The sequence below is a fragment of the Vigna unguiculata genome, chromosome 8 (assembly GCF_004118075.2).
Source record: "Vigna unguiculata cultivar IT97K-499-35 chromosome 8, ASM411807v1, whole genome shotgun sequence".
In the NCBI taxonomy this organism is placed as follows: Eukaryota; Viridiplantae; Streptophyta; class Magnoliopsida; order Fabales; family Fabaceae; genus Vigna; species Vigna unguiculata.
In genome coordinates, this window is record NC_040286.1 from 12,739,662 (window position 1) to 12,754,513 (window position 14,852).

General features: G+C 33.8%; 2 protein-coding genes and 1 pseudogene across 3 annotated transcripts; all 3 read left to right on the plus strand.

Annotated features, from left to right (window-relative positions):
- Positions 1 to 220: 220 nt before the first annotated feature.
- LOC114194852 (amino acid permease 2-like) lies at positions 221 to 2,961 on the plus strand. Its single transcript, XM_028085261.1, has 4 exons — positions 221 to 342; positions 1,957 to 2,066; positions 2,152 to 2,279; positions 2,386 to 2,961. The coding sequence occupies exons 1-4, from the start codon at positions 221 to 223 to the stop codon at positions 2,959 to 2,961; spliced, it is 936 nt and encodes a 311-aa protein (XP_027941062.1).
- Positions 2,962 to 3,881: 920 nt separating this feature from the next.
- Positions 3,882 to 9,166, plus strand: LOC114193661 (pentatricopeptide repeat-containing protein At1g09820-like). 2 transcript variants are annotated; one of them, XM_028083546.1, is made up of 3 exons: positions 3,882 to 4,150; positions 6,710 to 6,813; positions 7,148 to 9,166. In XM_028083546.1, the coding sequence occupies exons 2-3, from the start codon at positions 6,780 to 6,782 to the stop codon at positions 8,860 to 8,862; spliced, it is 1,749 nt and encodes a 582-aa protein (XP_027939347.1). In that variant the 5' UTR covers positions 3,882 to 4,150; positions 6,710 to 6,779; the 3' UTR covers positions 8,863 to 9,166. The 2 variants fall into 2 exon arrangements, with proteins under 2 accessions (XP_027939347.1, XP_027939348.1); XM_028083547.1 differs by lacking the exon at positions 3,882 to 4,150 and adding an exon at positions 6,058 to 6,145.
- LOC114193662 lies at positions 4,254 to 6,688 on the plus strand (annotated as a pseudogene).
- Positions 9,167 to 14,852: the final 5,686 nt, after the last annotated feature.

Sequence of the window (14,852 nt, forward strand, 5' to 3'; positions counted from 1 at the left end):
TTATCAAAGATAGCCAAGTAGCCGGCCGCCGGGGTCTGGTATCGTAAAAATACAAAAAAGCATAAGGAGTGAGCTCCAAATATAAGGACTGGCACAAGATGCAGAAGGCCTGCAAGTAGGCCCAACTATTCGGATATAGCTGCGTAGGTGCCACATTCAATGTCCGCAATACGCCCATAGTGAAACCGTCTAACGGCAATCGCACGTGCAGTTGAGAGAAATGGCACATATACATGTAGAAAAACTTCTCGATAGCACCCTCCTGCCCATGGCATACCCGGTCGATGGCGCTAACCCTCTCCAGGGAAACAATGTCCCCATTGACGCCCTTGGAGATGACAGGTGTGTAGTTTAGCCAAGAGTTCAGTAGACGAGACCACCGGAACAAAGATGATTGGTTGCGGACGTCGGCAGCCGCCTACCCATAGCCACCTTTTGCCGGCCAGTCACTTTCCGCCAACTCTTAGGGGGGATCTTCTCGAACCTCTCTCACAGTCTCCATTGGAATCCCACTTGTCACGCCCCCATAACTTGTACCCTCTTCATCAAATTGTCTACCCCTACTTCTCTCTGATTCCGTACTCTCACTACTACTAGACGTAGATAACGATATACTATCACTACTAGACATACCTGTTTTCGTGTTTACGGGGAGATGTCGGCTGAATTTGGGAACTAGTCAGACAGTATGATGCGCACACAAGACCTCTGAATGCAAAACTCTCGCAAATGAACCAAGTAACCCCTCATCCGTTTTGAAACCTATATTTATAGTCCAGGATCCCAAACGACGAAAACTCTTCCCGCCAAAATAATACCCCAGACCAATCGACACCATCATTGCGAAAGATACGACTTTTAAAAACGACGGCGCCAAAACTTCTTGATTTGACCCCTGACACCCCTTCACCTACCTTCAGACGGTTACCACTTTTTAGCCTTAACACTATTCATCACACTTAAAGGCTGGGGGACTGGTGTATCACACCTAGCCGGTTCCACTAGTATACCAACACATATCACCCTTGACCGACAACTCATATCGGACAAGGCTGGGGGACTGGTGTACCACATCTAACCAAACCCAACCAGATAAGTAAACAATGCACCAAGGCAACCAAGTATTCAGCCTATTCCGAGTCAGCCTAACTTGTATCGGACCTGGTCAACTTAACCATATACATATAAATGGAAACTCTCACGCCCATGTCGGAAACAACCCAAGTACACGACTTGGGCCACCATGGAATCAAACTCATAGCTGAATAAGGACTAAGGTAACAACAAAGCAGTCAACCTAGGACAGTGTGCGGCCAAGGACAACATCTGACAAGTCAAGAAGTAAACGGATCAGACCGCTCTCGAAGACTTAGTAAAATGGAAACCCCCCGCGTTAGATAGGCCTTAAGGGCCTGGGTTAGGGCCCAGGCCCACTCACAGCCCAAGCTAGAGCCCAAGTCAAGGTCCGGCCCACGAGATAACCAGACATCATTAATGCTCTATAAATATGCGTGGACCCCAGTAATTAAAGGTACGCATTCATTAATCACTGATTTGACCTTCTAAGAGTTTTGACTTACTTGAGCTTCGGAGACTCTTCTGCAGGTAACCCCTCCTGGGTCCAAGCTAACATGTATCAACCGGGAAGAGGCCAACTGAGGAGATAGTGGACTACATGGTAAGGTGACGCTTGTGCCTAACTCATCTTGTTTGTTCTATGCAGGAACACCATCCAAAGAAACTTGAATTAGTGTTTTTTTTTTCCTTTGTCTTGTGCTGTATCAGTGACCCCTATTGTCTTCTATCAAATAGTAGACCATTTTCAAACAAAATCCAACAGCACTTAAGTATAAATAGGACTGGCTAACTGAGAGTCATTTAACTGATCATAATCATACATAACAATCCTACTGAACAGTGAGCACAATCTGAGGCTGCATATATTGGACTCTATAGCCAAACTTGGGTTGGTGTCTCTCTCTCTCAAAGCATGATGTTGGAAAAAGGTGCAAGCAGAACTTATGAAGAGGCATTCGAAGCCTCCAATGGCACGATTCAACTAGCAGGTCTCAAAAAACAAACAAAACAAATTGTGTTGGTTATTGGTAAGTAGTCATTTCAAACACACTGACTTTGAGCTTCATAAAACAGGAACTGTTTGGAGTGCAAGTGCCCACATAATAACTGCTGTTATTGGTTCTGGAGTGCCGTCTCTGGCTTGGGCTATTGCTCAGCTTGGTTGGATTGCTGGTCCTGCTACAATGATTCTGTTCTCTGTGGTCACTTATTACACCTCACTTCTTCTAGCTGCTTGTTACCGTACTAGAGACCAAGTCATTGGCAAAAGAAACTACACTTGCATGGATGCTGTTCGATCCCATCTAGGTATGCATGCTACCCAACTCAATTATGGTAGCAGCTTTTGGAGATGAAAGCCCTGGGAACCTGCTCACTGGTTTTGGCTTCTATAACCCATATTGGCTCCTTGACATAGCCAATGTTGCCATTGTTGTCCACCTTCTTGGTTCATACCAAGGTTGCTGCCAACCCTTGTTCAAATTTATTGAAAACAACGCAGCACGAAAATTCCCAGAGAGTGATTTTATGACGAAGGAATTTGAAGTACCAATCCCTGGTTGCAAACCCTTGAAGCTCAACCTCTTCAGGTTGGTTTGGAGGACAAGTTTTGTGATCTGCTGTACTGTGATAGCAATGGTGCTACCATTCTTCAATGACATTGTGGGGCTTATTGGTGCCATTGCATATTGGCCACTCACCGTGTATTTTCCAGTGGAGATGTATATTGTGCAAACTAAATTACCAAAATGGAGCAGAAAATGGATATGCCTGCATATGCTTAGTGCTGCGTGCTTCGTCTTGACAATGGTAGCTACAGTAGGTTCCATTGCTGGAGTTGTTGATGATCTTAAAGTTTACGAGTCATTCATGACCAATTACTAGTTGACTGCCATTTATCTGTTAACATCATTGTTAGAGATTTCATCAGCAATTTTCGAAAAAAAGGTGACTTTTTGCTAATTTGAAATCTATAGGAGGTGATCTTGTTTATTCCTGAGTGTTCATGTCGTGTAATTTGTTCTGCTTCCTAATTTCCAATGAAAAAAAAAAAAACGGAGTGCCAGATACATAAGCTTTCAAATTATGGGTTTTCCGGATTTATGGTTCCTAATATCCAGTTTCTTTTATTTTTATTTACTGAAATAACCTACTTTTGAATTAATTTACGAAGTTAACCAAATCTTCTAAAGATAAGAAATCGATTATTTAGAAACCAATTTCTCAGCATCATGAATCTCTCTTTTTTCTAATTGCTAATAAGAAATCGGTAAGAATTGATTAGCAATTTTGTTCTGAAGAATATGTTTCGATTCATTTTTAAGGATCATCAATTTATTTAAAATCTGTTTTTAATATTTTGTATTAATTTAAATATTTAATATTTCTGAAATAAATAGAAATATTTTAATATGTATAATTTCTCAATTATTTAAATTCTATTTAATAAGTATAGATATTTTAATATTCTTAATTATTTGATTTTTATATTTGTAATTTTATTTTATTTAATTTGTGACAATTAATTTTTAAAATAATGTTTATTATCATTTTTTAAAATTATTTTAACATTAATTTAATTTTTAAGTATATATGTTTGATATTTTTAATTAATTCAATTATTTAAACTAAAATAATTATATTAATAAAATATATTGAAATTTCTTTGCATAATTGTATTGAAAAAAAGAATAAAAGATTGATAAAGTGAAAATTTGATTGGTGAAAAGGATTGGATTGGGATCGTAAAACCAAACCTCCTTACCAAATAATCTAACTAAAATATTAAATTAATAAGAAAAAAAGTTAAGTTTTTGTTTCAGATTATTCTTTTCCTTCACGCCCCCTTCCCTCTGCAACTGCAAGGCCACCGTGTCCGCAGTGTGAACTTCAACCTTTCTCAAGCGCTTTTCCCATGCATGCATTCTGTGTCTTCTCCGCGCGTCCAGAAACAAGGTCGTGTCAGGTTCAAATAACTGTGTCTGACACCGTGTCGTGCACGCTTCCGACGAGTGTCCGTGTCCGACACGCTTCCGAAGCGGGGAAGCGCGGCTCCGAGGTCGGAGCTTCCTAGGTTGGTTTTCCTTTACTGATTGTTGGTGCTCAATGTCTGCTTACATTTATTGTAGCTTTTTATTGCTCCTAATTTTTGAAATATGAATCAATTGCAATGTAAATGCCGAGTAGCATAAGAAGTTCCGAAGAGGGTGCTTGCAGTTGGGTTTAATAGGAAAGCGTTTTTTTTTTTCTTAGAATGTTGTGCGGCTTAAACAGGCTAACCGGACTATGCACCCACCCATGTCTAGTTCAAATCCATAGTAATTTGGTTTTTCAACTTTCCACATCCTCAACCTTGACGATACTCAGTCTTGTTTATAGAATCTTTCTTTTTTTTCATATAAATACCACTCTCAATTTTCATATGAATACTTATAGTTTATTTATATGAATACTTGTAGTGACAGCGAGACACAGCACGAATGTTGGGAACATATTCTTCGCGCATAAGGTATGTGCTTGAGCACCTCTGTTCCATGTTGGAACTGAAACAAGTCCAAGCCATTATCACCAAAGCAGGCTTTCAAACCCATACTCCTTTCATTGATAGGTTAATATTCTTTTCTGTACGTTCTCCTATGGGAGACCTCTGCCATGCTCATTACCTCTTCCTACAAACTTCTATGAACTACTCCTTCCTTTGCAACAGTATGATTCGAGCCTTTGCCAAGTCTTCCTTCCCTCTTCAAGCTCTATATAAGCCACATGCAGACCTCATATGTTGTATCTAACCATTTCACCTACAACTTTGTGCTCAAGGCTTGCTCTAGAGCATACAAGTTTGCTCGAGAATTTGTTGAGTGCGATGAGATCACTATCGTTTCCAAAGGGGGTGAAGTTCACTGTACTGTTCTCAAACTGGGGTTTGATCAAGACCCCACTATTCAGAACTCTTTGCTCTACATGTACTCTCAATGTGGATTGGTCCATGTTGCCCAACACTTGTTTGATGAAATCAGTAACAGAAGCTTGGTTTCTTGGAATATCATGATATTGGCATACCATCGTGTCAACAATTCTAAGTTAGCTGATTACCTCCTTGAATAGATGCCACTCAAGAATGTTGTTTGATGGAACACTGTCATTGGAAGGTACATCAGGTCAAGTGATATTGAGGGTGCAACAAGGGTGTTCCAAGTTATGCCTGAGAGGGATGTTGTGTCCTGGAATTCTATGATTGCTGCTTTTGTGTCCGTTAAGGATTATGCAGAAGCATTGACACTGTTTTCTGAGATACAAAATGCTGAAGTAAGACCCACTGAAGTGACGTTTATTTCAGTTCTGGGTGCCTGTGCTGAAACTGGTGCACTGGAAATGGGAAGCAAAATACACGAGTCTCTCAAAGCGTGTGAGCATAAGATTGAAGGGTATTTGGGAAATGCCCTTCTGAATATGTATTCTAAATGTGGGAATTTGAGTTCAGCTTGGGAGGTATTTAGAGGGATGAAGATAAAGACTACAAGTTGTTGGAATGCTATGATTTTTGGTTTGGCTGTCCATGGTTACTGTGAGGAAGCTCTGACGTTGTTTTCAGAGATGGAATGCGGGCTTGGTACTGTTAGGCCGAATTGAGTAACATTTGTTGGTGTTTTGATTGCTTGTAGTCACAAGGGTTGGGTAGATAAAGCAAGATGGTATTTTGATCATATGGTGAAGAAGCATAAACTTATGCCCGAAATCAAGCATTATGGTTGCATGGTTGATCTATTTAGTAGATTTGGTTTGCTCGAAGAGACACATCAGATGATCACGACTTCTCCTTTCCAAAATAGAGCCATTTTATGGAGAACATTGTTGGGTGCTTGTTGGACACAAGGGAAAATGGAGTTGGCTCAGGTGTCATTCCAACAACTTGCCAACCTGAAAAGTCTAACAGACGGAGATTATGTATTGTTATCTAACATTTATGCTGAAGCTGAGAGATGGGATGAGGTTGAGCGAATAAGGAGTGAAATGACTGACTTGCATGTTTCTAAGCAAGTTGGACACAGCCAAATTGATATGACTGAATGTGATAAACTTTCCTAAATAAACTATTTAACCCTCTTTTTATACTGGATATTTCTTAGCTTTCTCATAGTTATAATATTTTTTAATACAATTGTAGTGCTAAAGCATCACAATGTTAATTGACAATTTCGTCCACTTGGGTGTGTGTGCTCTGATATAATTTGTTTTTTCTGAATTTATCTTCTTTCATTTGTTGTGTTATGCTGTAATAATTTATATTTCTATTTTTTTTGGCTGTGTTATGTCACTCTCCTCCATTCACATTATTTTTGTTTTCGGTATAATTTGGTTTTATATTGCGGCTTGAAACGATTATGAGATATAATCTGTGTTTTGTTGTATGAGTAATGGGCGGTAAATTATTATACAAAGTGTACTAAACCATTAAACAAGAAAGTATTAATGAAACACCGAATCGTCGAAAACAAATTCAATCATTTCTAGTGAATAAAAAATATGCATAATTTGATTTCCTCTGATCTGATGATATATACCAACTAGCTGTGATTTTCTTATTAGTTCTGATGTATTATTCTGTTTCTGATACAAACACAACTCATTGCAGTTTATGTTTGCCATCAATGATGATCTCTACTATTTATTAACTGACCTTCAAGGGAAGGATTCATTGAGCAATGGTTATAGACAAATTTACTGGATCTGTTCAAGGTAAGAAAACTTTTTCCATCCTTAAGTTGTAACTGTGCTTCAGCGTATGTGTAATATAGTAAATAATCCATGTGATGCTTAGGATTTGATTCTTTTTTTATAAACCTTCATATTTTTTTTTTTGTTATTATTACATCAAAATTTTATCTGCGGATCTGTTTTCTTTTGACTGTTCTCTCTTTGTTTCCATCAATTCTTGATAAATGAGAATATTTTTAACTACTCAATATTCTTGAATAATGCTAATGTGTGTCCCTTTGACAATCATCTCTCCTCATCAGCTGATAATTTAGTTATCCATCCTGTGCTCTATATTGTTTCTTTTAACTCACAGGTTTAGCCTTTCAGTCGTTGAGCATATCTACAATTTCAGAGCTTTTGAGTAAACAACACTGGTCAGAGCTCAGACCCCTTTTTAAAACAACCAAACCTGCAATATTCATTGACCAATTGTTCAATGCGGGGGTTGATTCAGAGCTTGTTTTAAGGTTCTTTCAGTGGTCTCAGAAAGAGTTTAGAATTTCATATGGTCTTGAAACTACTGCCAAAATTTTACATCTTCTAGCAAATTCAAAAAGGTACTCTAAAGTCAGGTCCTTTTTGGATAAATTTGTGAAGAACGAGAAACATACAGTTTCTTCTGTTTTTCACTCTCTCTTGTCGGTCAGTGTCCGGCCGTGTACAAATGCTCTAATAATTGATATGTTGATCCTAGCATATGCAAGAAATTTACAAATTCGTGCTGCCTGTGAAACATTTAGGCGATCTCATGATTATGGATATAAGTTATCACTGAATTCATGCAATTCGTTGTTGAGTGGTCTGGTGAAGGAGAATGAAACAGGAGAAATGGAATACGTGTACAAGGAAATGATAAAAAGGAGAGTTATGCCTAACTTGATAACATTTAATATTTATATCAATGGTCTCTGTAAAGCTGGTAAGTTGAATAAGGCAGAGGATGTCATTGAAGACATTAAAGCCTGGGGATTTTCTCCAAATGTAGTTACTTATAACACTCTGATTGGTGGGCATTCCAAGAAGGGAAGTGCTGGAAAAATGTACAGAGCTGAGGCCATTTTGAAGGAAATGCTTGCTAATAAAATTTCCCCAAATGAGAGATCCTTTAATTCTCTTATTGATGGTTTTTGTAAGGATGAGAATGTGTTGGCTGCAAAAAAGGCTTTAGAAGAGATGCAAAGACTGGGACTAAAACCTAATTTAGTTACTTATAACTCACTGATAAATGGTTTATCTAAAAACGGGAAGCTGGATGAGGCCATTGCTTTGTGGGATAAGATGGATGGCATAGGTTTGAAGCCAAATATTGTTACTTATAATGTTCTTATGAATGGACTTTGTAAGATGAAGATGACGTGGGAAGCAAGAAAACTCTTTGATGATATAGCTAAGCAAGGTTTGGTACCCAATGCAATAACATTTAATACATTGATTGATGCATTCTGCAAAGACGGGATGGTGGAAGACGCATTTGCTCTGCATAAATCGATGCGAGAAGAAGGGATTTTTCCAAATGTTTCAACCTATAATACCTTAATTGCAGGCTTGTGCAGGAACCAGAACGGGAGAGCTGCAAAGGAACTTAATGAAATGCTGACCTATGGCCGGAAAGCTGATGTTATAACATATAACATCTTAATAGATGGATGTTGCAAAGACAATGAATCAAGTGAGGGAGAAAAATTACTTGGTGAAATGGTCAACCTTGGTGTCAAACCTAATCATATAACGTATAATACTCTGATGGATGGATATTGCATGGAGAGAAATGTGAAGGCAGCATTGAAGGTCAGGACCCAGATGGAGAAAGAAGGGAAGCGGGTAAATGTTGCTACATATAATGTACTGATTAAAGGATTTTGTAGAACAGGCAAGCTAGAGGATGCAAGCAGGCTTCTTAATGAGATGTTGGAAAAAGGTTTGAATCCGAATCGAACTACCTACGATATTGTAAGATTGGAAATGTTGGATAAAGGTTTCATTCCAGATATAGAAGGGCATTTATATAATATTTCTAGCATGTCTTGACATGAAAGAAATTTCATTATTAGTGTATTAGAGTTGGGCTTCATGAAACAGATTTTACTGAATTGGAATATTTAGAATGTTTACAAATCTTACTTTCGGCCTTTTTCTCTCTTGGATAAGTTTTATACAGCGTTACCTTGTAGAGTAGTAGTTGAATGTTGGCAACTTGGAGTTACTGTTACGATTTTGACAGCATGAATGGACATTCATCGTTTGTTGTATTGAAGTTTGAAGTCCGTTTCATTTTGTTTGGGTAAGTTTTACATCATTTACATTGAAAAAGACTGATTTTTGTTGGAAAATGTTTGTTTGAACGGTGAAATAATGTAACTTTTAGACCTGTAACTATAAGTATGATGTGAACAATTTCCTGGGTAGAACATCAATTGTTCGGCCACGTAATGGAAGAAAGCACTAGAGTGTTTGTTTCATGTTATCTACTTTTATTCCTAGGTAGAACATTAGGAATAACTCTTTTGGAAGTTTTAAAATGTGTTTGATTAAAAAATTAAAGTATGTGCGGATATTTTTCTATTTCCAGAATAATTAAAAAGTGTTTGGTTAACATATTTTGTTAGTAATATACATTAGAGTTACTAAAATATCTGTGTAAAAGATATTTCTGTGACCGCATTAATAGAAAAATAATATTATAATTATTATAATTTATTTTTATGATTTTTATTTATGGATATTAGAAAACCGAGATTTTATATATTAACCTAGATTTCTTCATTGCCGATAGCGTATTTATTTAGAATTACCCTGGTCTAAACTTAGAAGTGAAGCAGAAACCTCTAATGCAATTTATGTATCAGAAATCTCTAATTCAATTTATATTTTCACGATGACATTTCATACATCCACTGACAATTGAGAAGTTATATATATTGACACCCTTTCAAGATTTATACTCCACTCTTACAACAATTTTTGGCCAATTTTTTATTTAATAATTTAATTAACATTCGAATTAAATAACTTAATTCAATATCTTATTATTAATTGGAATTGTTAAATGCTTATAATGGAGAACGTAGATTGAAAAAATGGGAGTAATATCGGTTTAGTCATTGCGAGTAATTTTGTGAACAATGGTGTAATATTTGATTAGATTGCATGAGTTCATCTCAGGAAATCCTGATTCTGTGTTACTCTACATTTCAAAAACTTGTGCATTTGCAGGAAACATGTATGCTCAAATTATTTGCACTGTCCCTAACTCCCTATTCTTCACCCATCTTCCACTTTAAACATATGCGAATGCGTCAATTCTTGTTTTGATCAAAACCAGAAAGATCCCTATGTCGCAACCAAATTATGACAACATAAGATTAATTAAAAAAAATTACCTTCATTTACTGAAAATATTATGAAGAAAACTTAAAAAAAAAATATAAGGTTTTTAAACTAACTTTGTCCTCCAAATTCAACTATGCCTAAGGAATATATTACCTCCTTCATCTTAACATAGTTACCTTTAATTACAAAGTTACTGTAATTTTTAAAATATTTATTTTTATCCTAGAATCAAATAAAATTATGTAAAATATAAAATTATTCCTTAATTCATCATTTAAAAAAAATTGTAAAAACATTTATTTGAGTTCTGCTTATTTTCAATCTCAATATAAAAAATCAAGGTTACACTGGTGTCTTTATAAAAAAGATTTTGGTTGTTAAAACACTTAAAAATTTAAAATTTGTAATTGTTTTAGTTGACATTTTATATTTAAAAAAATGTAATCATCAAAGAAATTGCAAATTTAATATTATAATTAATGAATTTTAAAATAATTATGTGAATAAAAATTTCAATTAAATATTTTTTTTAAAATTTCATTGAACTTATAGAAATTTCAAATATATATTTGAATAACTATTTTTAAATTCAATTATATATGTGTGTATGTGTGTGATTTTTTAATATATAAAGACAGTATAACTCACATAATTAAATTTAAAAAATGTACGACAAAATTTTACTTGCTATATTAAATACGCAAACAAAACTTATCGTGTCGTGGAGTAAACTTTAAACAAAAATTATATATGGGTTAGATGATCAAATATAAATGTTGTGAATGTTCTGTGTATTTGTTGATTCATAAAGTCTGAAATCGAAGATTCATCACATTGAATAGTGAGCAAGTTCATAAAAGAGAATGTATGTCATTTTCTAACCTAAAATATTAAATTAGATAATTCAAGTGTGAGCGGTGATAGAACTTGAATAAAAAATTTAGGAATGTCATATTAATTTTTTTTTCAAATTTAATTGGTATTGATTCAATTTTTGCCATCTTCATCACAAACTTTTCTTTGAAAAAAAAATAAATTCTTTTTATTATAATTTTTTTAATATAAATTTATTATCTTTCACCTATTTAGAAAAAAATTAATTTATCACCACCCAATGGTACATAATTGACAAATTTATCACATGCAATAAGCAAACAAATTTATAAAATGAACTTATTCAAAAAAAGAAATTGATTGGTCTAAAATGTTCATTGACTCTTTAATTTTATTGTAGTGTAATTTTAAAAAGGATGAGAGATTCAAAGTGAAAATCGAGATAAAAAGAGAAAGCTGAAAAATAATCAAGGTATAAAAATGAAAAACAAAACAAAGAAAAAAAAGAGATTAAAAAGAGAAAAACAAAACAAAGAAAAAAAAGAAAGAGATTACGCATGAAATTTTAAGAAAATATTTAAAAAATAAATATAAATAATATAATAAAATATAAGTAATTTTAAAATATATATGAATTGTTTTTGGGAGCATGACTTCCCTACGTCATAAAATGGTCCGTCAGTGAGTGTGAGTTTTTTTATATCGGGAATTTTTTTTCTCAAGGGTAAGCATTTTAGTAATAACTATTCTTTTACGGTGTGGTTTCACAATTTTTACAATAAAATACACTTTCTTTTGAAATGATTATAATAAATCTTTAAACTTTAGAATTTTTTATTTATTTTAAATCGAACCTTTCTCAAGATAAACCTAACTCTGATATCACCGTAATATTTTTTTGAGAGGGAACATAAAAAGATTTAACATCAGTAAAAATAAAGTAAAGTCTATATAAAATTTTTTTAACCTAATAAATTTATGAATCTCCTAATTATTTATCATTCATATTTCTCACTTTATCTAATGAGAATTTCTACCTCACCTTAAAATCCTAACATAACGACGTCCATGTATGACTTCAGTTTAGACCATCAAAACAATAGTAAAATATATAGCAATGCCAAAATAGTCATCAGTTGTCCATTTGAGACGCAATATAAGTTATGTATTGTTTAGTTTTCAATATTAAATTTCTCATTCATATCGTTAAAATAGGTGGCAAAAGTGGTCGGTAATGTGTATAAAGTTGTGCAGGTTTTCTTATGCCCACTTTCTTTCTGCATCCATATGATTGTCTTTTTTTTCATAATAATTTTTCTTAATTGTATATTTTAAACGTTATTTTTTTAAAATAAAAGATAGATTTTTAATTATACAATCTCAAAGTCATTTTAACTTTTCATTTATATCATTTAAAATTAAATAAATTTTATATTTTGTAATTTAGAAGTCATTTTTTGCTTTTGAATTGTATTTTTTTTTTAATTTCTACATTGTTAAAAAGGATACAATGAAAAAAATTGTAGAGATGGAAGTGGAAAGTTTGGAACGTCAAAGGGTTATACTAGAACCAAATTCTAATACGCTGGTCACATATTTGTCAAAACATTTTATAGGAGCAGTAAACTTGAGAAAAATCGTTCGATAAGATTTGAAAACTAATTATAAATTAGGGAATTTTAAAACTATATTTTAATTGTGTAATTTAAAAGTAATTTAAAAAAATATATTTGAAAGTTATTTTAAAAAATCTTGTTAAAAGAAAATCATAACTAAAGTGTCTTGATAGAAGTTGGCAACCTAAGGTGACTGTCATCTCATAATCAAAGGATTTATCTATCATCACCACAAACTACATTGTTTGGCAAGCTAAGAGAGCATGAAATTGAGATGCAAATGTTAAGTAAGCTTGAATCAAGTGAGAAAAAGGTGAAAATCATAGCCTTGAAGACTATCCAAGAGAAGTGATGAACCCAAGGAAGAGGTAACTGAATCAAGTGACAATAAGAACTTGAATCTACTAGTCAAGAGGTTTGGAAAGTATCTTAAGAGAAAAAGCGACAAAGGTAATCAAATGAAATACATTTTTAAACAAAATGATTTAAGTAATACTTCAAATTTCTCATGTTATAATCGTGGAAAGTAAGGACATATAAAGATCAGTGGCATACTATATAGGGGCACAAGGCCATGGCCGCCCAAAAATTTTAATTTTTTTAAATTTATGTATTTAAATTTTTTAAAGTTTTTTAAATTATGTATGCCAAAACATTTTAAATTTTTTTATAATTTATGCAATTACATGTGAGTCATTACTATAATAGAAAAATTGTTTTTTCTAATGAAGATTATCAAATCAAGATTGTTGAATAAAGATGGAAGGTGAATTTTTTGCTGACAATTTGTTTATTTACATTGAAAAAGAAATAGTTGGAAATTTTAGTTTTGGTCCAATTATTGATGAGTTCAAGAATATAAAAGAACAAATGACAATAATTATTATTTCTTTATATAGTTATGGTTATACTAAATTATGTATTCATTATCTTGGCCTACAATCATTAAATATATAAATTTGATTGTATTATTTTGGCTCCCCTAAAATATTAAGCAATATTTGTCACTGATCAAGATTGAATGTCCTAACAATAACAAAGAGAAGGAAAAGTTTGGTGTAGGAAAAAGGAGAAAAAGACTAAGGAAAGATGTGCTTACATAGCTTAGGAGGACAATGATGATTCAACAAGTAGTTCATCTTAAGAAGGAAGTGAGGAAGCAAACATATGCCTCATGATTGGATATGAATCATCCTCATCAAGCCAAGTGAGTTCCTTGTCATCCAAAGATAAAAATGACTATTATCAATTGTTGCATGACTTTGAAGAGTTGTATAATGAGGCTAACAAAATTGTTGTCAGGAACAATCGGTTAAAAGGAATATATAATTGGCTGAAAAACAGAGTTAGTCAACTGGAATCAGAAACAACCAATTTAAAAACTAATTTCGAACATTTATAAATGATTTATAGATAATTCAATCGATTATTCTGAAAACTAGCTAGCTACAAAACCTTGTGAAAACTGCACTGTTTTGAAAAATCAAGTGAAATATCTTTTGAAAACTTGTGCAAAGTTCATAAGAGGAAAAGAAAACCTAGAAGCTGTTATTGGTTCTCAAAATTGTGTTTTTGGGAAGGCTGAACTTGGTTATAATTCTATCCTTGAAAAGAAAGCTGAGAAGTTCTCTAGTTTCTTTTCCAAAAATGAGTTAAATGCTATGTCATTCATTTCTCGCAACTATTGTATGAAGAAAGGTCATGTGCTTAAGAATTGCTATGCTAGAAAATATAATATTCCAAGAGGGTTTATGAAATGGATCCCAAAAGGATCTAGAAAGGTATAACCATGTTGGACCCAAACTATCAAAGGGTACCATGTAATGCTACTTTGTTTTGTAGGTCCTAAAACATGAAAAGAAAGACCTATGGTACCTAGATATTGGTTGCTCGAGGCAAATGATGGGTGACAAGTCCAAGTTTGCAAAGTTGGAGCTAAAGGATGAAAGCTTTGTGACTTATGGTGACAACAACAAAGGAAGGATACTTAGAAGTGGAGTCATAAGTAATGGAGCCTCATTCAACATCCACAACGTGCTTCTAATTGAAGGGTTAAAGCACAATTTGATAAATCAAAGGCATAAGACTATAGATGATGAAGATATGTTGTTGGAAAAGCAATTTGTTGCAGGAAATTAGTCAGTTGAAAAGGAAATTCAGTCGGATGAAAAAGCTACAAACAACAACTTACCCAAGGAGTGGATTAAACCCAAGGGATTATCAAAGGCCAACATAATT

What these genes read in the sequence shown, in the direction of transcription:
- LOC114194852 (XM_028085261.1), top strand. Translation starts at nt 221, where the DNA reads ATGGCACATATACATGTAGAAAAACTTCTCGATAGCACCCTCCTGCCC. An exon ending in TGGCACGATTCAACTAGCAG is followed by an intron (nt 2,067 to 2,151) that starts GTCTCAAAAAAC and finishes TTCATAAAACAG; the next exon opens with GAACTGTTTGGAGTGCAAGT. An exon ending in CAATGATTCTGTTCTCTGTG is followed by an intron (nt 2,280 to 2,385) that starts GTCACTTATTAC and finishes GATCCCATCTAG; the next exon opens with GTATGCATGCTACCCAACTC.
- LOC114193661 (XM_028083546.1), top strand. Translation starts at nt 6,780, where the DNA reads ATGGTTATAGACAAATTTACTGGATCTGTTCAAG. An exon ending in ATTTACTGGATCTGTTCAAG is followed by an intron (nt 6,814 to 7,147) that starts GTAAGAAAACTT and finishes TTTAACTCACAG; the next exon opens with GTTTAGCCTTTCAGTCGTTG.